Below are 23,681 nucleotides of genomic sequence, written 5' to 3' on the forward strand. Positions count from 1 at the left end.
AGTTTTGAATGGACCATTTGAGTTTGTAGTTATTACCACCTAGAGACTACTCATTTTGATTTGATTCATCAAACAGTTAAGCACTTAATATCTGGGACGATATGGGGCTGGGAATATCAGAGCGAATAAGATAAGGTCCCTGTTCTCAAGGCAAGGATCACGTAGCTGTCTTAAAGTAACTGATTTTGTATAATGAGTAGTTTTTCTTTAAGAACATATTCATAGGTTGTTCTGACATTTACTTTTCAGGTACTTGTCACAATCTATGCTGATTATATTGCCCCTTTATTTGACAAATTCACACCTCTACCTGAGGGAAAGCTTAAACAAGAAATTGAAGTAATGGCAAAGAGTATTGACTTTCCTCTGACTAAAGTGTATGTTGTTGAAGGTAAGGCTACTGAGGGTAAGAAGAGTTCATTTGACTGATTTGTTTTATTTGAGTACTGTATTCTTAAAACTTTAATAAATGAACAAATCGGTTAAAAAATAATTTTGTTATCTAAAGGTTAGGATTTTGCATTTTGGCTTTCTGAGATTGGTAGGAATTGACGACATAATTCAGGCATAAATGCTGGTGGCCTGATACCAACTCCTGCTCTTGCCTGAAGCTATGTTTGACAGGCTTTTTAGTATTGTTTGTAATTTTGGGCCAAGGCCTTTATCACTCCCTGTTATATTATGTATATTAGACTGATTTATGTACTTCTGTTACCTGCCTGGCTCCTACTAATTAAGTTGGACTCTTGCATAGTCAGATTCCATTTAGCACTAGTTTGGGGGCTTCTAGACAAAACCATTTTTATTGCTTTGTCTCCTTCAACAAAACTTCCAGTGTTCTGGACAATTCTGATTTCACCGGCAGATAACCAGAAACTACACTACCGTTGGATAGAAGTAAGCTGTCTGTTAGCTTACGTAAGACTATTGAAGTCTCAAGGAGGCTTACAAAGATGTAGAGTAAAACTGTTGTGTGGAACCATGACTTTCAGAATCTATAAACTAAAATCCATGTAAATGTATAAGACTGGTTCTTCCTCTGCTACTTGCCAGTGGTGAAATCTTGGACAAATCACTTTATCCCTGTAGGTTTCAGTTTTGCTTCCTCTAAACCATGGTTTTGACAAACATTTTCTTAAAGGCATAGATGGTAAATATTTTAGGCTTTGCAGGCCACATATTCTTTGTCACAGCGATTTAACTGTCATTATACTACAAAAGCAGTCATAGATAATACATAAACAAATGAGCGTGGCTGTGTTCTAATAAAACTTTATTTATAAAAATAAATGGCAGATTAGATTAGGCCTACAAGCCATAGTTTACCCATCCCTTCTCTAATCTAAAAAATCACCAGTCAGATAAAGGAGTAGAAACTGAGACATCCATAATTGTGGGGCCAGGAGAGAACAGAGACAATCGTAACTGGAAAGAATGAATTAACAGCAACTAGGAGAGTATAGAAATCTTAGACATGGGGTAGTTTCCGAGGTTACACAGCCAAACTAAAGGTACAATGGGAACATTTCTATGGGCAAATGTTAGGAGAGTAAGCCAATTGATAATTACTTTAGTCTCTGAGATCACTGCTCTTTTAGTTAATATTAAACTAGTAGCACACTAATCAATACAACAGTTTCTGAGGGTCTTTTACTGAAGGGAGCAACCTAATTTGCTGATCACTTAAGTTACAATCAGAAAGCATGAAATGACAGCTAATGATATGACAACAGAGGTACTTGATAGATGTGTAGTATCTACCATCAGTGCTCTAGGATTTTAGAAGAAGGAGTCTGGTTATACTATAAGCTCGGACCTTACAGAAAATCAAGATTGGAGTGGGTGGAGGGGTAGAATTTCAGAGGTCAGGTTGTGGAGTCAATAGTCTTGGGTTTGAATCCTAGTTCTATCACAGTTACCTGTGTGACTTTGGGCAACTTAAACTTCTGCTTAACTTTGCTAAACAGAAGTTTACTCACTGGTAACATATACTTTTATTGTTAATAATGTTAACAATCCTCAAAAATATTTTGAATGAATGAATGTTGTTATTAACAATAACACATATTACAGATTTGTAAATTAATAGGAATATTGTAGTGAGAAGCCAAGATTCCTGCTCCCAGAAAATATCAGATAGCAAGTGCTGTGCAGAGAATTAAACTAGTGTGATGTGATGAAGAGTTACTGAGTAGATACTTTAGAATAGGTTACCAGACAAGACCTCTCTGAGCAAAAGACTTTAAGTTGAGAACTGAAGGAAGGAGCTGTGTATGCTGAGTTCAATAGAAAAACCTTCCAGAGCTTGGAATCTTCAAGAAACAGAAAGAAGTCCAATGTGGCTGCCACATAGCAGGAGAGCGTTAGAGGATATTAGAGCTGAGACACAGGCAAGAATAAGACCACGAAGGTTTTTGTAAATCAGGGAAGGAACTTAAATTTTAAATTTGGGGGGAAAGCCATCAAAGGTTTTAAGCAGGAAAGAGACATGGTCTGGTTTGTGTTTTTAAAATATCTTCTTTTGCTATATGGAGAATAGATGGTAGGGGAGGCAAGAGGAGAAGCAGGGAGAACAGTTAGGAGGTTGTTGTAGTAATCCAGGTAGGAGATAGTGGCAGCTTAGACTAGGGCACTAGTGATTGATGGACAGAAGTGGATGCACTGGGGATATGTTTTAGAGGTAGAGTTGATGGACTTGGCTAATAGATTACATGGAAAGGAATAGAGGGAAAGGGAGGCATCAAGGATAACGATTTAGATTTTTAGCCTGGGCAATTGGATAAATGGTGGCTTACTGAGATCAGAAAAAACTGGAAGACATCAGGTTTATATGAAATTAAGTTGGATGTGTTGATCATTGAGATATCTATTGAACATTGAATTAGGAGTTTTGCAAGCAGTAGTTAGTTGCAAACAGTAAAAACCAACTGTGGCTGACTTGAGCAGAAAAAAATTGCTTATTGAAATAATATTTGATAGCTTACAGAATCACTAGGAAAGTTAAGTTTACCAAGCTTGGAAAAGGGGCTGTTCCATGGGGAGACGGGGAACTCAGAGTTTCCCTGCAGAACCAGTCTGGGAGGACACTGCTGTTGCCTCCTACTTACTGTTGGATTCAGCAGTTTGCACCCCTAACATCCCTGCCACTAGCGCCTACACAAATAGTTCCTCACTGTCCAGCTTCTTTGCTAATTAGCTAACTATTCAGTGTCCCTAGTGGGTACATTTGATTGACTGAGCCAGGGCACGGGCTAGCTGCCAGGATGCTGGGGGTGCAAATACCAGGTTTTTTGGAGTTCTCAAATGATAAGTGGTCTCTCTCAAGGCTTATATGGTATGAATTCCCTAAACTCTGAAAGGAGATTCCAGTCCTTGGCAGGGTAAAAAACACATAAAAGAATATAAACAACAAGAGGACCCAAATAAATAAAACCAGAAGCAAAAGAGGAGAAGTTAAAACCAACACTACAGAAATACAAAGGATTGTAAGAAATTACTATGAACAACTATATACCAAGAAATTGGACAGCCTGAGCAAAATGGAAAAATTTCTAGAAACATACAAACTTCCAAAACTGAATCAAGAAGAAGCAGAAAGCCTGGATAGACTGATAACAACTAGCAAAACTGAAGCAATAATTAAAAAGCTCCTGGCACACAAAAGCCCTGGACCAGATGGCTTCACAGGTAAATTTTACCAAACGTTAAAAGAAGAGCTATCCCCTGTTCTCACACTATTCCAAAAAATTCAGGAAGAGAAAGGACTCCCAAACTCTTTTTATGAGGCCAGTATTATCCTAATTCCAAAACTAGATAAAAATACAAAAAAGAAAGTAAACTACAGGCCAATATCTCTGATCAACATAGATGCTTAAAATCCTCAACAAAATATCAGCAATCTGGATCCAGCAATACGTTTAAAAGATCATACACCATGATCAGGTGGGATTCATCCCAGGGATGCAAGGATGGCACAATATTTGCAAATCAAAGCACCTAAACAAAATGAAAGACAAAAATCATATGAGCATATCAATAGCATGATAGCAAAAATCACATGAAAAAGCACTTGATAAAGTACAGCAATTATTTATGGTAAAAACACTCAGCAAAGTGGGAATAGAAGGAGCATGCCTCAACATAGTGAAGGCCATGTATGAGAAATGTACAGCCAATACTGTATTCAACAGGCAAAAACTAAAAGCTTTCCCCTTAAGATTACAAACAAGACAAGGGTGTCTGCTTTCACCAATTTTATTCAGCATAGTATTGAGAGTTCTAACCACAGCGATCAGGCAAGAAAAAGAAATACAAGGCCTCCAAATTGGAAAGGAGAAAGTAACACTGTCATTTTTTGCAGGGAACATGATAGCATACATAGAAAACCCTTTAGTCTTCACGAAAAAACTACTCAACCTATAAATGAATTTGACAAAATAGAGGGATACAAAGTCAATATTCAGAAATTGGAAGGCATTTTTGTGTGCCAAAAATGAAATATCAGAAATAGCCCTGGCTGGTGTGGCTCAGTGGATTGAGTGCTGGCCTATGAACCAAAGGGTTGCAGGTTTGATTCCCAGTCAGGGCACATGCCTGGGTTGCGGGCCAGGTCCCCAGTGGGGGAGTATGTGAGAGACAACCCATTGATGTTTCTCACCCTTCTCTTTCTCCTTCCCTTCCCCTCTCTCTAAAAATAAATAAATAAAATCTTTAAAAAAGAGAGAGAAATATCAGAAACTAGGGGGAAAACCCATTTACTATAGCAACAAGAAAAATAAAGTACCTAGGAATAAACTTAAACAGGGAGGTAAAAGGCCTGTACTCGGAGAACTACAGAATACAAATAAATGGAAGTATATGTGTTCATGGATTGGAAGAATTAATATTAAAATGCCCACGCTATCCAAAGCAATCTATAGATTCGACACAATCTCTATTAAAATATCAATCACGTATTTCACAGATCTATAACAAATATTTCAAAAATTTATATGGAACAAAAAATGACCCCAAATAGCCTCAGTAATCTTGAGAAAGAAGAACAAAGTAGGAGGGATCACAATCCTGATATCAAACTATACTACAAGGCCACTGTAATCAAAACAGTCTGGTACTGGCATAAGAACAGACATCTAAATCAGTGGAACAGAATAGAAAGCCCAGGAATAAACCCATGTCTCTATGGTCAATTAATATTTGACAAAGGGGGAAGGAGCATAAAATGGAGTAAAAATAACCTCTTCAATAAATGGTATTAGGAGATCTGGACATACATACAAAAATATGAAACTAGAAATTTAAAAAAAAATACAAAAATACAAAACTAGACACCATACACCAGAATAAACTCAAGATGGATAAAAGATACAAGTTGTGACACCATAAAAGTCCTAAAGGAAAACAGGCAGTAAAGTTTCAGATATCCCACACAGGAATATTTTCACCAATATATCTCCTAGGGCAAGGGAGATAAGAGGGAAAAAAATAAACAAATGGGACTACATCAAATTAAAAAGCTTCTGCACAGTGAAAGGAAACATCATCAAAATGAAAAGGGATCCAGCTGTATTGGAATACATTTTTGCCAATGATACCTTGGACAAGGGTTTGATATCCAAAATATATAAAAAACTCATACAACTCAACACCAGGAAGACAAACAAATTAAAAAATGGGCAAGGGACCTGAATAGACACTTCTCCAAGGACATACAGAGGGCCCATAGCCATATGAAAGTTTGCTCAACATCACTAGCCATCAGAGAGATGCAAACTAAAACCACAATGAGATGCCTACCACCTCATACCTGTCAAAATGGCTATCATTAACAAATCAACAAGCAACAAGTGCTTGTGAGGATGAGGAGAAAAGGGAACCCTAACGCACTGTTGGTGGGAAAGCAGACTGGTGCAACCACTGTGGAAAACAGTATGGAATTTCCTCAAAAAAACTAAAAATGGAACTGCCTTTTGACCCAGTGATTCCACTGCTGGGATTATACCCTAAGAATCTTGAAACACCAATTCAAAAGAACCTGTGCACCCCTATCTATGTTCACAGCAGTGTTATTTACAATAGCCAAGTGCTGGAAATATCCTAAGTACCCGTCAGTAAATGAGTGGATCAAAAAACTGGTACATTTACGCAGTGGAGTACTACACAGCAGAAGGAAAGAAGGAGCTCCCACCTTTCACGACAGCATGGATGGAACTGGAAAATATTAGTTCTCAGTGGCACTCAATCCACTGAGCCAGTGAAATAAGCTGGGCAGTGAAAGACAAATGCTACATGATCTCACTTATAACAGGAACCTAATGAACAAAACAACAAATGAGCAAAAGAGAACCAGAGTAATGGAAACAAGGAGCAGACTGATAGTGACTACAGGGGAGTGGAGAGGGGAATATAGGTGGAAAGAAGGGGAGGGGAAAAGTCAAGGAACATGTATGAATGACCCATGTACATGGACAACAGGGTGGGGATTGACTGTGGGAGTGGAGGGAGGGCTGGGCAGAGGAGAGCGATGGGGGAAAAATTGGGACAACTCGAATAGAACAACAATAAAATATTTTCTAAAAAATATAAACAACAAATATGCACTGTAGACATCCATGCAAAGATGGAGAGAGATCATTTAGGCAGCTGGGTGTATGAGTTTGGAGCTCTAGGGAGAGGTCGGGGTGAAGAAGATTGATATGGAAGTATCTGTCGCACAGGTGGTGTTTAACAACATGAGTGAGGGCACATAGAAAAGAGAAAGGGGCTCGGGGCAGAGTCAGCAGGAGAGGGGGAGCCAGCATCAGAAACTGAGAAAGAGAGACCATCGAGGTAGGAAGGAAAACAGGAGAAAATGCTGTTTTCTTTGAGACTGGAAAAAAAGTGTTTCAAGGAGAGAGTGGTTTACTGAAAGGTTGATTAAGATCAAACATCATAAACAAAAATGACAGGTGGCAATGCCATACATTTGCATAGAACACTTTGATTCTCAGAGTTCTCAAATACATTACTTCATACCTCAAGTGGTATCATTAATCCACTCAGTAAACAAGGATTATGGAATATATCCTACATGCCCGGCACAGAGATACAAAAAGCTTATGGTCTGGTGCAGAAACTGTTAAACTTTAATGAGTACTATATAAGAATTACCTGGAGAGTTTGTTAAAAAACAGATTCCTGGGCCCCATTCCCAGAGATTCTGATCTTGGAGGTGTTTCTAGCATCTACATCTGATAAATACCCTGAGCTTATTTTAGTATACGTGTTCCTTGGGCCATACTTTGAGATCCTTGGACCAGTGGGAGATATTAAAATGTTAATTTTGTTTTATTTATATGCATGCAATCTGCCTACTTCCATAAATAAATTCAAGCAGCTTCTTAGAAATATTTTTAAATTAATTTTTTTAAAAAAATCAGAATTAGAGAAGACAGAAATGAGAAAAAAGTGTTAAGACCTCAGAATGACTCATAGCTTCCCAAATCCTAAGGTGCTAAAATTGGACCACATTTGGCTCTTAACATCCAGGCAATTAAACAAAAACTGAAAAATAAATAAATAAATGCCGCTATCAAAACCTTACCGTATTCTAAACATACTGCGATGTATATAAAATTACTATATTCTAAATATATTACTTAAATATACTTTACATTAGAAATATAAGTAGATATAAAATTCACATTTACTGTGAGAGATCTCAAATTCTCAAGAGAAACGAGTGTTTTATAATTTGTTTAAGCATTTAAGTAATAGTTGTTTATATGCATCAGGCTACTAATTGATTTACTTAGAATTTTTCATGTAATCCTCAGTCTAATCCAGTGAGATAGATATTGGCTTGCATCATAAACAGGCAAGTAAAACTTAAGGAAATTAAGGAAGTTTCTTCCGTTTACACAGCTAATACGTGGCAGAGCCAAGATCTGAACCCAAAGTCTGCTTCTAACCACTAAGTTCACTGCACATTATAGAATATTTAGAAAATACATGTACATATAAAGAAAAAAATGAAAAGCAACCATAGTTCAGCTACTGTTAGCCGCTGCTAAAAATCTAGACCTTTTTTCATTCTTTTAAAAAGTAGTTTTAGCCCTGGCTGGTGTGGCTCAGTGGATTGAGTGCCAGCCTGCAAACCAAAGGGTCGCCGGTTCAATTCCCAGTCAGGGCACATGCCTGGGTTGTGGGGCAGGTCCCCAGTAGGGGGCGTACAAGAGGCAACCACACCTGAATGTTTCCCTCTGTTTCTCCCCCTCTCTAAAAATAAATAATTAAAATCTCTTTTTTAAAAAATAAATAGCTTTAATTATTTTCTGAGTATACAAGTATGTTTACTTACTTTAAAAGCCTTGGAAAAAGAGACAAAATAAAGGAGGGAACAAAAATCTGTAGTTCTAGAAGCCACTTCAGAATTTTTTTAACACTTCAGTTTTTTTATATATTTCTTAATAGGCTTTTGTTTATGCTTTTATCTTTACATGGACATTTTTTTCCACAATAGTAATGGAACCATATATACATAAAATTTTATATCCTGAGTATATAGATGAGCTTTTTCCTATCTTGTTAATGCTTTAAAATTATAATTTTAGGAGGTTGCCTAAAATTCCATTTCAGAACTTTGCCATAATTTAATTATTTCACTGCAGCTGGATATTTCGGCTTTCCTTATTTACTTACTGCTATACAGCTCTGCTGAGCAGAAATCTATGTTGGCAAGACTGCAGGTAAACAGATGCTCTCCACTGCTGGTGATGATTTATGTTGATACAGGTTTCTTCAGGTATTAAACAATTTGCAAATGTTAATGTCCTTTCCAGTAATTCAATTTCTAGGAGTCTTTCCAAGGACCCCAGACTTTTTAATTATTTTGCATGCTTTGAACTGTCTTTTCCTTAGGGTCTAAACGCTCTTCCCACAGCAATGCTTATTTTTATGGCTTCTTCAAGAACAAGCGAATAGTTTTGTTTGACACTCTACTAGAAGAGTATTCTGTACTAAACAAAGACATCCAGGAGGAGTCTGGCATGGAACCCCGCAATGATGGAGAAGGGGACAGTGAAGAAGTAAAAGCTAAAGTTAAAGTGAGTTCTTCTTTTCCTAAGAGACTCTGGTTTATTTCCTATGACAATTCAAAATAACATTAATTTCTCTGTGAATGTTGAATTCAGGAGACTGTCGAATACAACACATGGCCCCTTTATAATTCTGATATTTGGGAAAAGTCATCACAATCACTACATGCTAACTATCTTGCAAGCTTTGCAGAACATACACATTAATATTGGAAGCATAGACAGGTAAATTCTTGTGATTACAAGCTATCTTTAAAACAGGGACTTTATGTATATTCCTTATATGTTTATGATCAAAGAAATCCCACAGGCAGGATAAAGAAGAGATAAAACACTCTTGTGTAGCTTCATTGAGACAATAATTACAGTCTCTGGCAATGGAGAGACTTGGGTTTGAATCCTGGTTCTGCCATTTAGTAGCTGTATGACCTTGGATACATTATATAATTTGGTCAGTTTTCTTTTGTTTGTTTAACAAATATTTATGAAACATATACTCTGTGCTGAGATACTTAGATTGTCTCTAGGAATACAAAGTTAAAGGGCAAACCCTTGCTCTCAAGGAGCTTATACAATCACAGTACACTCTGGTAATTGCCACAGTGAAGCTATGTATACCGGATGCGGTGAGAACACCAGAAAAGACATTTCTTAAATCTGACCTTTGAGTCTGAGGAAGCTTCTTCTGGGTCCTTTCCTGGATGAGGTCAGCTGATGCTGATTAGCAAAATCTAAAGTACCAAGGCTAAATGGGACAAAGGAGACAATAAGAAGAAACAACACAAATTTAACCAGAAACTGTCACCAGTATTTATATGTGTGATTCAGAGACTTTGGTATCTTTCAGAGACTATTTGGGATTTGTGTAATGCTGGGCAAGTAAGTTAAGCTCTCTAAATCGTTGGTTTCTTTTTGATTTCTATTTTTTTAGAGACAGAGGAAGGGAGAGAAAGAAACATCAATATGAGAGAGAAACATTGATGTGTTGCCTCTAGTATGCGCCCTGACCAGGGAACAAACCTGCAGCTCGGGCATGTGCCCTGGCCAGGAATCGAACCAGTGACCTTTTCGTTTGCAGGATGACTCACAGCCATCTGAGCCACACTGGTCAGGGCGAAATCATTGGTTTCTTAACTAAAAGATGAAGCCAGCAGGTTTCTCACATCAGCACTGTTGACATTTGGGCCGTGTAATTTTTTTTTTTTTTTTTTTTTTTGAACCCAGCTCAGGTTTATTAGAAAAGGTGTGAACAGAGTTGCACCGACAGGAGTGGTCCCTCCCCCGCCCCCCTCCTCCCCAGGATGTAGTGCCTCTCAGGGGGCAGCTTCAAGTGGCCTAGACAGCAGGGTCTCCAGAACCCTGGCTGCTCCCTACCCAGCTCCCTGATTAGATTTATTGCACTTAAGAAAAAGAAAGCTCTAATTCTCTGCCCCCATCCTCCACCCTCACCCAGCCCTCACCCTGTCTGGGGCTGCTCTACCAAGCCGCATCGCCACCACAAAAATATGGAACGCTTCACAAATTTGCGTGTCATCCTTGCGCAGGGGCCATGCTAATCTTCTCTGTATCGTTCCAATTTTAGTATATGTGCTGCCGAAGCGAGCACTGGGCCACGTAATTTTTTGTTGTGGGAGGATGTTTTACATATAGGATTTTTAGCAGCATCTCTGGCCTCTGCCCACTAGATGCCAGTGTAAACACCACCACTACTCCCTTGCCACCCCAACAATTGTGACTACCAAAAATGTCTCTAGACATTGCCAGGTATCTAACCAGTGGGGAGTAGGGGCTTGTGGGGCAAGGTTACTCTGAGTTGAGAAACACTAGGGTCATGAAGATTAAGTGAAATAATATAGGGCGGAGCAAAAGTAGTTTTACAGTTGTGAGTGAACAAAACACAGAGTTTCGTCTTGTATTATTTATTAAAATTATTGTATTATTTTCCACACAAACTGTAACCCTACTTTTGCCCCACCCTGTATTCTGAAATACCTTATAGTTCATTTTATATATTCTAAGTACCAGAAAATAACTATTATCATTTGAGCATCTATTTTGGCCTTAAAAAATGGTCTAGTAAATTGCCTAGTCTGTTACAAACATGTAGATGGATCAAAAGTCTGAGAAGATTAGATAGCATTGGGAGAGGCTTAACTCCTTTAATTTTTTATTTACTTCTTAAGTGGGATTTTTATGATGCTGTAATAAGTCAATTTGGTCTGACCAAGAGTTATAGGATTTAAGCCAGGAGGAGATCTTAGGTCATCTTTTAGCAGGAAAACTGGAGTCCAGAAGGGTAACGCAGTGACAACACTGAGGAATCATACAAGTTCAGCAAAGCAACCTACCTAAGAAGTATCCAAAAGACAAATACCAGATTATCTCACCTATAAGTGGAACCTAATCAACAAAACAAACAAGGAAGCAAATTATAACCAGTGGCATTGAAATAAAAAACAAATTGACAGTAACCAGAGGGGAGGCGGGAGGGGGGTAATGGGAAAAGAAGGGGAAGGGTCAAGTCAAGGAACATGTATAAAGGACCCATGGACAAAGCCAAAGTGGGGAAGGATTGAGGGCGGGAGGTGGGCATGGGTGGGGAAGAGGAAAGTGGTCGCGGGGAGAAAAAGAAAAAATAAAGTAAAATAAAATAAGAGGTATCCACCTACAGGGTAGATTACATTATAGCCAAACCTAGAAATTAGATAGTGGTTTACTAATTTTAAGCAATGTAATAAAACTACAGATTTTTAGTATCTATGAGAAGAGTAATTTTTGGCTTAAATTTTTAAAAAGATTGGGCAGTCCTTTGAAGCATATTCAATGGAGTTTGAGTAATTTTGCTGGCTTTCTGAAGAGCTACTTTATTTCATCAATAACTACAAATATTTTAGTGTCTATGTATGTTACAAGATGAAGATAACATTAGACATAAAGAACCTATGGTAGCCCTGGCCAGTGTGGCTCTGTTTCTTGGAGCATCATCCTATAAACCAAGGGTCATGGATTTGATTCCTAGTCACAGCATATGCCTAGGTCATGGGTTCAGTCCCTGATTAGAGCACACACAGGAGGCAACCGACTGATATTCTCTCTCTCTCTCTCTCTCTCTCTTCGTCCCTCCCTCCCCCACCCCTTCCCCTTCCTCCTCTCTAAAATCAAAATAAATAAATAAAATTAAAAAGAGCCCTGGCTGATGTGGCTCAGTGGCCTGAGCACCAACCTGCGAACTGACAGGTCACAGTTCGATTTCTGGCCAAGGTACATGCCTGGGTTGTGGGCCAGGCCCCCAGTTAGGGGCATGAGGGAGGCAACTGATCAATTTATCCCTCACACATTGATGTTTCTCTCCTTTTCTTTTTTCGTCCCTTCCCCTTTCTCTAAAAGTAAATATAAATAAAATCTTTTTAAAAAATTAAAAAGAACCTATAGTAAAGGAGACTAGATATGTATACAAGTAGCCCATACTTTAAGATAAACGTGGTACGTATACTAAGTGGCTGAAATAATGTGACTTTCAGAAATTAAGAAATTAATGTAAGTTCTAATGGTCAGGCAGAATTCTTTAAAAAAGATATTTGAAGTAGAATATTAACTTGAGGATGGTCCTTTTCACATTAAAGACATGAAATGAATAAAACTACGGAGAGGAAAAGAAAACAATGGCTATTCAGAGGCTAATGACTGAAAGGTTTCTTGTAAACAGAAAAAGCTAGGCGAGGACCAGTTTGTAAAATACTCCTTCCCGAAGACATGGAGTGGGCATTTCCAGTGGCCTGGAAAGTTTAGATTGACTTGAGTGGAGGCCAAAGCTTGTTTTAGGAAGATTAAAATTTGGTGGCAGCATATAGGATAGAGCAAAGATTGAAAGCAGGGAGGTTTCTAGGGACTGTTGCATCAAGACATCCAAGATAGGCAGGAAATAATGAGGGCCTGCACTAGAGGGAAAGGTCAGAATAAGTGGAAGAGTCACAATAAAAGGTGGATTTAAAGTACTTGGTAATTGCTATTATGAGGACTGAAGGAGAAGGTCAAAGGTTGACTCAACACTTATTAACTATATTGCTTTCCGGTGTATGTGCCGCTGGTGAGAATATTTTATTTTTTTAAGATTTTATTTATTTATTTTTAGAGAAAGGGGAAGGGAGAAAGAAAAAGAAGTTGAGAAACATCAGTGTATGAGACAAACATCAATCAGTTGCTTCTTTTAAGTGCCCCAAATGGGGGGCTGAACCCGCCACCCAAGCATGCGCCCTGACTGGGAATCAGACCGGAAACCTTTCACTTTGTGGGATGAGGCCTAACTGACAGTGGCACACTGGCCAGGGCTGGTGAGATGGTTTGAGATAGTATATCAATAGTTTTAATTTTAATAGCTATATATTTACTAATGTGTATCAGGAAAAAAACTAGCATATTATGATTTCATGAATATTGTCATTTAGGATAAGGCCGTTTTAAAAAATAAATGGGTTTAAAGAAAGATGCTAACCCCTGGCAGGTATGCCACAGTTAGTTGAAGCATTGTCCCATAGACCTAGGGGGCGCAGGTTCAATTTCTGGCCAGGGCATGTGCCCAGGTTGCAAGTTCAATCCCCCGTTGGAGCAGGGAGGAGAAGGTGGTCAGTTAATGTTTCTTTCTCACATTGATTTCTCTTTCTTTCTCTCTCTCTCTCTCATTCTCCTCCTTCCTCTCTCTCTCATTCTCCCCTTTCCTCTCTCTCTAAAAGCAATGAAAAATATGTTCTCAGGTGAGGATAAAATTAAAATTGGAAAAAAAGGATACTAAGTAAATAATCACAGAGAGAGTACACAAATGTGGCAGATGTTTAGGAATCAGCAATTTATTCAGCACCTGCTACTGACCACCTACTATGTACAATGCGGTGGGGAATGCAAAGATGATTTTAAGTCTGGATGATGTAGAGAAGATGAATCGTTTCATTTTTAACAGAAGTTTAAGGAAGAACACAAAAGTTACCTGAAACTTCTCCTAGTGGTAACTACTATGAACATTTTGAATGTCTCTATACTTGCTACTAATATATTTTTTAAATGTCTATAGAGAATTTATTCTTTGGAATTTTACCCTTCAGAAGACAAATGGAACACATAATTTAAACAACCTGTGTCAAAAGCAGTTTAAGTCAAAGGAAAACTAAAACCATATAAAAGCTGTACACAAAAACTGCCCTTTTGTGGAAGAAACAAAGTGTTTCCCAAGCAAGTGCTAGGATTAGGTGAAAGCCTTCCTAACAGATAAGTATAACAGAAATGACACAGGCTCCAAAGCTGTGGGTTTGAATTTTACCCACTACTTATTAGCAAGGTGATGTTAAGCAAGACAATTTAATTCTTGCCCTGGCCAAGGAGCTCAGTTGGTTAGAGCATTCTCCCAATACGCCAGGGTTGCGGGTTTGATCTCCAGTCAGGGCACATACAAGAAGCAACCAAAGAGTACCTAAATTAAGTGGAACAACAAGTCAGTGTTTCTCTCTCTCTCTTCTCCCCACCCCTTTCCTCTCTCTCTTTCAAATCAATAAATTAAAAAAAAAAAAAGGCTTTTTTTTTTTTTTTTTTAAGAGAAGGAAGGGAGAAACCTGTTGCCTCTCACATGCACCCTGCTGGGGGACTGAACCTGCAACATAGATATGTGCCCTGACTGGAACTGAACCCACAACCTTTCAGTTTATGGGATGATGCTGCAACCAACTGAGCCACACTGGCCAGGGCAATTTTAATTCCTCAGCTTCCTTTTCTTCCTCTCTAAAATGAAGATAATTCTATTCTACCCAGTTTGGTGTTGTAAGGATCAAATGAATCGGCGTATGAATTTTATATAAAAAGAAAACTATTAATACTACAGATAAGTAAATATGCGTGGTGGTTATTTCTGTTCTTTTATATGAAATGTGGAAAGAGAAGAAAATCCAGCTCTGCCTTAGACTCTACAATAAATAAGCAAGTCCCTTTTTTCTGGAATGCGATCCTTGTTTAAGCTCTTTTCATTCGTATCTTTGAATGTGACTCCCATACAGTTCTGAATAGCTTCCTAAATCCAGGTGTCAAACCTATAGTCTGCGCTAATAGAGAACTGGTTGGGTTTTGGGTTGTTTTTTTTTAAAGATTTTATTTATTTAATTTTAGGTAGAGGGGAAGGTGGGGAGAAAGAGAGAGAGAAACATGAACTGGTTGCCTTAGTTTGCAGGCCAGCACTCAATCCGCTAAGCCATACCAGCCAGGGTGAGAACTGGTTGTTTTTATAAAAGAATTTATAGTTTGTATTGAGAAGCAGGTAACTAGTGAAAACAGAAGCCTGAAGACCGTGTTAATTTATATAAAGTGAGGCTAATGGTATCTGCCTTATAGAAATGGAGATGAATGAGCCCTGGCTGGAGTTGCTCAGTGGGTTGAGTGCCAGCCTGTGAACCAAAGGGTTGCCGGTTTGAGTCTAAGTCTTGGGCACATGCCTGGGTTGCAAGCCAGGTCTCCCCAGTGAGGAGTGCACAAGAGGCAACCACACATTTGATGTTTCTCTCCCTCTTTCTCTCCCTCCCTTCCCTTCTCTAAAAATAAATAAATAAAATCTTTAAAAAAAAAAGAAATGGAGATAAATTAACTGTATGTAAAATATCTAATATTCACTATCTGGTGCATAAGCCACTAATGAGTATCATCATTATTATTAAACAAAAACAGCCATATTTTTATATTTTTCTTTAACAAATATACTTTGACCTATATTCTAATATTTAGAATGTAAAGATATAATAAATGTAAATACTATCTTGCAAATATTTTTGCTTATTACTAAAGTAATAGAAAAGTTACAAAACATCAATAACAAAATCATTTATTTTAAAGATTTTATTTCTTTTTAGAGAGAGGGGAAGGGAAAGAGAAAGAGAGAGGGAGAAACATCAGTGTGAGAGAGAAACATCTACCAGTTACCTCTTAAAACTCAGCCACGCTGCAGCCAGGGACCAAACAGACAACCCAGGCATGTGCCCCGACCAAGAATCGAACCAGCAGCCTTTCACTTTGCAGGATGATGCCCAACCAGCCAAGCCACACTGGTCAAGACAATGACAAAATCATTTATGATCCAACTAACCATAATATTTCACTGTGTTTATGGTTAGTTGGATATATGGGTTGTTACCAGTTTTCTGCTGTTAAAAATGTTCTTGCCAAAAATACAAAAAATGTTCTTGCAGTGAATGTCTTTGTATGTAAATCTTCAGTTGCACTTCTTAACTTTCCCCTTAGAATAAATGTCTATTAATTGGTGCATTAATTCATTATTTCCTCTTAGTGGTCATGCCCTGAAGGTACAAGTACACATGCGTCTCTTAGATAGTGAAAGAACTAGGTTAGTTCTCTCATTCTTTTCTTTAACAAATATACTTTGACCTATATTCTAATATTTAGAATGTAAAGATATAATAAATGTAAATACTATCTTGCAAATATTTTTAATTGGTCCCTTTTTCTTAGTATCTACTGGGCTTTGCTTTAACTGGCCATTTTCCTTAAATATGAGGAATTGGTAAAGGAGGGGAAAAGAAGTGGACTATCTAGAGTCCAAGAAACCTTGTTGCCTGTATTCCCATTAGGTTGCATCTTTCTAAACTGTAAAGTAACATCAGTTCCATGCTCATCCATGGTTTCATACTTCACCCTTTTAAGTAGCTGGAGTTTATTTCAAAACATTTAGCTTTTACTTTCTAGGATATATGTTTTCTAATTGTTTTTTGCAGAATGCTATATGTCTCCAATAGATCAAGCTTGTTTATTTTTTGTTCAGATCTTTATGTGATTACTGGTATTTTATTTGTTTGATGTGTCAATGATTGAGAGAGGCATAATAACATCCTCTATTATGATAGATTTATCAGGTTTCCTTTACAAATCTCACAATTCTGAATTAATATATTCTGAGGAAATAGTATTAGGTACATAAAAATTTATCATCCTATAAAACTGAACCTTTATCATTCTATCGTGACCTTCTTTAAGAAGGCTTTTTGTCTTTAGGTTGATTTTGTCTGATATTAGTACTGCTGCTAGCCTTCTTTGGTTAATGCTTACTAGATATGTCATTTTACTTTTCAAAAAAAGGTGAGATAAAATTTATGATTTGAACCATTTTAAAGTGTACAAATGAGTTGTTTTTTAGTATACGCATATTCATAAGGTTGTGCAGCCATCACCACCGTCTCATTCCTCCTTTTCCTTTTATCCTTAACATCCCTGTGGTCTAGATGTCTTATACATGGCCCAGAGATAGATTTTGTTGTCAGGATGACGGCCACTGCCTTTTTTATTGACAGGCTTAGTGAACCCCCAGATGAAAGGTCCTCTTTTTCTCTATCCAGAGAACAAACTTTCAGGATGAGGGAGGAGCCGTAGCCTTTGGCGTGGAGTTGGAGAAGGAACCTGGAGCTCTAACTCCTTCTCAAACAGCTCTCACCCAATTCTTACTTTAGTCACCTCCCGCATCGCCCCAGCTCCACAGTACCTGGTGCCGTTGGTCCCCAAGCCCTTTGAAGATTCTGATGTGAATGATGCCAGTTCTCTTTTCTTCATCTGCTCCGCTGCTTCCAAAATGTTGCTCTTGTTACCTCTGTTGTTTTCCCCATTCTCATGGATATACACACACATATTCATTTTACTGGGGTTTTTTGTGGGAATAAAATTAGATGTGAATGTTCTTTCTGCTGTTTTAAATTGGGAGTCTCAATTTGTAAAATGGCAATTTCTGGTGTATTTTTGAGATCATAAGTGATATGTGCTTATTGTACGTAATTTGGAACATAAGAAAGATACAAACTAATTGAACATCACTGTACTTCTACCATAGAGAAAAAAACTACTGTTAACATTTTGATATATTGAATACTTCATCTGTTTCCTAGATTTGTGTGTTTTTACATATACATTCAAATTTTTTCATAGAATCATACTGTGTTTCTAGTTTTGTTTCCTGCTCTCCTCACCTAGTTAACTCATTTTCCCTTATCAGAACATGACCTTGAGAACATTTGATAGGTCTACAGCATAACTATTGTTTGACACTACTCATCATGAGCAGTCTCCCACGCCACGACAAAATTTTTGAAATCAGAATTTCTAATGGGTCTATAACATGGCTGTCCTATGACTTTGTCATGATCTGTTTAACTATTGTCCTATTGATAAAGATTATGTTTTTTCCATTTTTTTTCCCAGCCTAAACTAGACTGTATGCTTCATGAAGTCAGAATATGTCTGTCTTGTTCGTGATTCTATCTTCAGTGCTTAACCCAGTGTCTAACATGGAGTGCTTCAGAGAATGTTTTGTTAAGTGAATGAACAGTTTTGCACAAAAGTCTAATTGTTTCCTTTAGTTAAAATCAAAGATGGGCTTTCACTGGGTTAAAGGGTATAAAGTTTGTAAAGGTTCTTGATAATTTATTTTCAATTTGTTTTTTGATTCAGAATAAGAAACAAGGATGCAAAAATGAGGAGGTACTTGCTGTTCTAGGCCATGAACTGGGGCATTGGAAGTTGGGACATACAGTCAAAAATATCATTATTAGCCAGGTAAGTTTGGAGTGACAGTTCTCTTTTTATGGCATGGTAGTCACATTAGAAGTATGGCAGGTATGAGAGGTCATATGGTAGAGAGGTTAAGGCGGGCTCCACAGGCTGGCCCCAGCTTCACGTCACAGCCCCTGACTCACTACCTATGTGAGTGACCTTAGGCAAACTCCTGAACCCCTTCCATTACTGCCACCACTCCCTTACTGAATGATAAGGCCTCCTAGGGCTGATGTAAGAATTAAATGAGTTAATACATGTAAAGAGTTTGTAGTAATATTTAGAAAGTAGTAAGTCTTATAAAATATTTGTTGTTATCCCCATTACCGTCACTACCTCCTGAGTTATTCAGCTGTGGGAGCTGTAAGATCAGAAGGAGTGGGCCTCAATAAGGTAGACAATAAATTCTTTTTCGAAAAACATTTTTTCTCTCTTAAAAGTCATTGTACATCCATTGAAAGGAAACTGGAAAATGTCATGTATATAAAGAAGAAAGTAACAATTACTGTAACATTCCCCCTCTGGGTATTAATACCTCTAAATCCACAGAGTGACCACAAGTTTGCAGGCTCTGGTTGAAATAGCACAACATGTTGCTGACTGGATCTGAACATTTGTGGCCTTAATAAGTCTTTGTTGGGACTTTGTACCTTTCTTAAAGGCCAACTTGTTCTGGGTGATGGATTATATTATATGGGAAGACTTATGAACCCCTCTCTGTAGACACTTTCCTGTTGCCTTACATCTGTAGGTATAAAAATGAGTTCCTTGACTTGAAGCTATGTTGTATGGCTACACAACAGTGGGTAAGGCATTAAATAAGTCCAAATCCAAGTTCAAAGTAAGTATTTAATCTAATAAGGAAAATCGCTGCCTATTTCTTAAAAGTAGGTCCAATGGAATCAGCTTATCATGAGGTTGTGGGTTGGTCCCTAAGGTGTGGTACCTTCCCAGGGCTGGAGTTAATTGCATCTTTGAAAAATAAATTGGGCGCCTCACAGTAGCCAGTGGGGGGATGCCCGCGTTGTTGACTAATGCATTGACTCCATCCCTGTCACTGTGACCACTTTGTTCACGAGCCCCTCGACCAAGTCCGTGAGTGGCCAGGAAGAGAGACAGGCTAACATCCACAGAGCAGGCATCTTCTCCACGGGATCATTGGGAACCTCCTCCACCGTGGAAATTACCACATTCAGGGCTAATTTTGGACGTTTTCCCACACCTGTCTTTTCCATATCACCTTGGTAGCCATCCTCTGATTTGTTCCCAAAGCCCTGATCATCCAGCCCAACCAGGGGTTGCCCACCCCCAGTGAATTGGTATATACATCCTCATCGTAGGCCCTCTCTGCTTCCAGACTGAGTGAACAATGAGATAAACTGCTTGAAGTTCCTCATGGAGAGAATTTCCTTTCACCACTGTCTCCCAGGACCATCCTTGTGTGATAGTCTGATGCCACAGCTTTCTCCTTTTAGCTGGTGCCAGCGTATTGTATTATTTGTAAAGCAGGCTCAAACATTTCCTCCTCAAGTAAATGATTATAGGGAACCCCCTAGAGTAAGGGCGCATGGAGGGGTGACCGATATCAGGAGCTGGCACACCAGGAGTGTGAGCCACCCGCTTATTTAACTTACTTCTGCCTTCATGACTGCCCTCATTCCCACTCCTACATACACCTGATGTTGGAGTGCTTCTGGGCATACCAGTTTCCTTGCTGGGTGGATCAGGGTAGCACCCAGGTCAGGAGGAGCAGCTCAGATTGCAGGACCGTGGTGTCCCATGGTCAAGAATCAGTCTTTAGTAGAGCCCAGTAGCAAAGCAAAAGTTTTTCAAGAGGACTGTGGTTACTTAATGGAAATGGAGTGCATAGCTTGCAGTTCTAGGGGCCTTCACTGTGAGTGCAGTTTTCTCTTGGAGCTCGTCATGTGGGGTCTGCTGAGTTCTAAAGGCTGAGCGGCGAAAGTGCTTGTAGTCCTGGGCCAGCTGGTGAGCCTTGTGCTCTGAGGCCCCTGCTAAGCTGGCACCTTTTGGGTCATCTGGTGAATGGGTGGAACGGTGCATTGAATATGGTATACGTAGCTTCCGAGATCCTCATCTGCTCAGGGAAAAGAATGGTATTTGTTCTCCAACTTTACTGGTTCAGACTGAATTTGGATTTTTTCACATATTGTTAAAGATCGATCTACTTTTTTCTTGGACCTTTGTAACTGTGGTGTGCAGCTCCATTGGTACTAAAGAGAACTCAAGGGAAGCCAGCTTCTTTTGAGCCTCTACATCAAGGTCAGGTGGGAGGCCTCGTGTCCGATTATGGTCTAGTGCAAACAAAGCCAGAATCCATTCTAGCCCTTTAACTTTTTACAGAAAGAAAATATCCCATTACTTTTGGCCACTTTAAACCCTCAATCATAGGAGTCTTCACTTAAGCCTGTCCTTAGAGAAAAATATATATAGTTTATATGTTTGGGGAAATTTTATTTTTCTTTTTAGAATAAAAATAAAACTATAAAACTACCTAAATAACTTTTTGTCCCCCTACACTTAACACCACTCTTAAAGTCACACCGTGATGTCTTATTCTACTTTTTGGTATTTCAGTGAAATCAGCTTAGTAATAACTTAGAAATGTTATGTCCTTCTTTCTAGACGAATTCTTTCCTGTGTTTCTTCTTGTTTGCTGTATTAATTGGTCGAAAGGAGCTCTTTGCTGCATTTGGTTTTTTTGACAGCCAACCCACTCTAATTGGACTGTTGATTATCTTCCAGTTTATTTTTTCACCTTACAATGAGGTAATGTATAATCTTTAATATAATCTCACATATGCCCTGCCTGTTTCAAAACTAGAACCCATAGGGTAGTGGAAAAAGAAATAAACAAAACTATAGTTTTAACAAGGAAATGAAACAAAGTCTTTCCGTCCCTTGATTTACTCACCAGTATTAAAAAAAAAAAAAAGTTTTCCAGCTTGAGCAGAAAAACCCAAGCCCAAATAAGCAAATGCTTGTTGCATACTGATGGGAGAGAAAGTGAAGAATTAGACTTCAGTAGTATAAATCTTGATATAACACACACCTCAAAGTCTTGGTGGATAGAAGTTAACTGTTGGAGTGCTATGTCCTAGACCACATGTTCACCAGGGCTTGGGTGAAAATCTGTATGTGAGGGCATAAAACAAATGATAATGGAGTATATATGGCTAGAGAAGGGAGGCTGTATGAGAGTGTTTCTCTGATTCTGTTCTCTGATCCCCTGCCCCAGAATAGCCTTAGGGTCCCACCCCAGGACCCTCTAAATCAGAACTGGGTACTTTATGATAAGTGAACTTTAAGAACCACTGCTCTATGATTGCCCAGTAGTGGGACTTCATACATATAAGACATGGATTACTGAGACTATTAACAAATCTGAAGATAACAACATGTCATATATGATCAGGCTTCCATATTAAACCAAGAAATAACAATGGGGATCTTGAGATATTTCTTCATAAAAAGGGGAAAAAGATAAGGCACCAGAAAAGAGAGAAACAGATCATATTTATATAGCACCAACCACATAATCTAAACAAGTTTTCCAGAGAACTAAGATTATCTTTAAACTCTAAATGTTTTAATGTTATATATTAAGGGTTTTTTTATTTCAAATTATAAGAGAAAGTTTATTTAGAAAGTTGCAGAGGTAGAAGAAGTCAGTCAGCGGGGCTGTGTGGACCCAGGAGGCAAGTTACAGAAGCAAAAGCAGGGCCCTTGGAGCTTAGGAGAGGGAAAGGCAAAGGTAACAGCCTTGGGATGGGGGGGGGGCTAATTTTATACTTCAATTTTTATTGAAAGTATTTATGAAATGCCTTACATAGTTTGTTGCTGCTTAAAGAGGTTACAGGCCACCTTATAATGATATTGTCATTTCTGTCTTCTGTCACAATTCAGTAATGCCTTAAGGACTGTGTATACTAATCATCCCAGACTGCTCTGCTTTTTCAGCAGTTGTGCCATTTACTTATTTATTGAACTAATTTTCTTGTCATTTATTTATTGAACTAATTTTCTTGTCTCCCCTCACAGTCAAGCTGATAATCCTTACTACTATCAGTGTGACTTTCCATTAGGGTCACTATCCTTTGTAATTTCCTTCTTTAACCGGCCATAGACTGGGATACCAGATCATCAGACTCATTAAGTAAGAGTTACTAGATTCGGACTGAATAGAAGGGTCCTCTTGTAAGTAGTGTCAATGCCCTAGCTGAGAATTGAACCGGTGACCTTTCGGTTCTCAGGCCAGCACTCACTCCACTGAGCCACACCAGCGAGGGCAAGGGAGTCTGTTCTTACAAGGCAGATATTTCCTTTCACATCACAGACTTTACTTTGGAATTCCCATTTGCTAGGGCCAATAAGAGGTACAAATCAGAGACCTTTTAAACTATTGAATGCTGAAGTATTTTAAGATAAGGAATATCTTAACATGTCATTCAACCTGCAGTATTTGAGTATGCAAAGAAATTATTTTTTCCTCAGATATTTCTATTTTCAAATGAAATGTATCCCCTTCATAGCTGTCAGCTTTGGAGACTAGATATATTGGGTTAGCCAAAAAGTTTGTTTGGTTTTTTCTATAAGCTGGCTCTAGTAGCACTTAGTTGACTTTAACTTCACTCGAAGCAATTTCGTTAGATTGTATTGTGGCAGCTGTCATGTCAATGCGCATTTAAACAAAACATCAAAATTGGTGAAATTTTGTGTAGTCATTTTAATATTGAAGGTGGAAGAAAATACACATTTTCAGCATGTTATACTTCATTATTTCAAGAAAAGTTAAAATGCAATTGAAATGCAAAAAAGAAAAAGATTTGTGCAGTATATGGAGAAGGTGCTATGACTGATCGAACATGCCAAAAGTGGTTTGCAAAATTTCATGCTGGAGATTTCTCACTGGATGATGCTCTGTGGTAGGTAGACCAGTTGAAGTTGACAGCGATCAAATCTTGACATTAATTGAGAACAATCAACATTATACCACACAGGAGATAG

General features: G+C 38.3%; 1 protein-coding gene and 1 non-coding gene across 2 annotated transcripts in view; one reads left to right on the forward strand and one right to left on the reverse strand.

The window, feature by feature from the left end:
- ZMPSTE24 (zinc metallopeptidase STE24) overlaps positions 1 to 23,681 on the forward strand; it is a 39,518-nt gene that overhangs the window by 13,142 nt on the left and 2,695 nt on the right. Inside the window, exons 6-9 of the mRNA XM_054572043.1 lie at positions 250 to 391; positions 8,899 to 9,083; positions 18,555 to 18,659; positions 21,300 to 21,443. Of these exons, the coding sequence (XP_054428018.1) occupies positions 250 to 391; positions 8,899 to 9,083; positions 18,555 to 18,659; positions 21,300 to 21,443 (576 nt within the window). The remainder of the gene's footprint in view (positions 1 to 249; positions 392 to 8,898; positions 9,084 to 18,554; positions 18,660 to 21,299; positions 21,444 to 23,681) is intronic.
- LOC129069516 (U6 spliceosomal RNA) lies at positions 10,574 to 10,680 on the reverse strand. The gene has a single exon (XR_008529012.1). It is a non-coding gene; the product is annotated as a U6 spliceosomal RNA (small nuclear RNA).

The sequence above is a fragment of the Pteronotus mesoamericanus genome, unplaced genomic scaffold (assembly GCF_021234165.1).
Source record: "Pteronotus mesoamericanus isolate MK-2021 breed Mesoamerican mustached bat unplaced genomic scaffold, CSHL_Meso_final contig_221, whole genome shotgun sequence".
In the NCBI taxonomy this organism is placed as follows: Eukaryota; Metazoa; Chordata; class Mammalia; order Chiroptera; family Mormoopidae; genus Pteronotus; species Pteronotus mesoamericanus.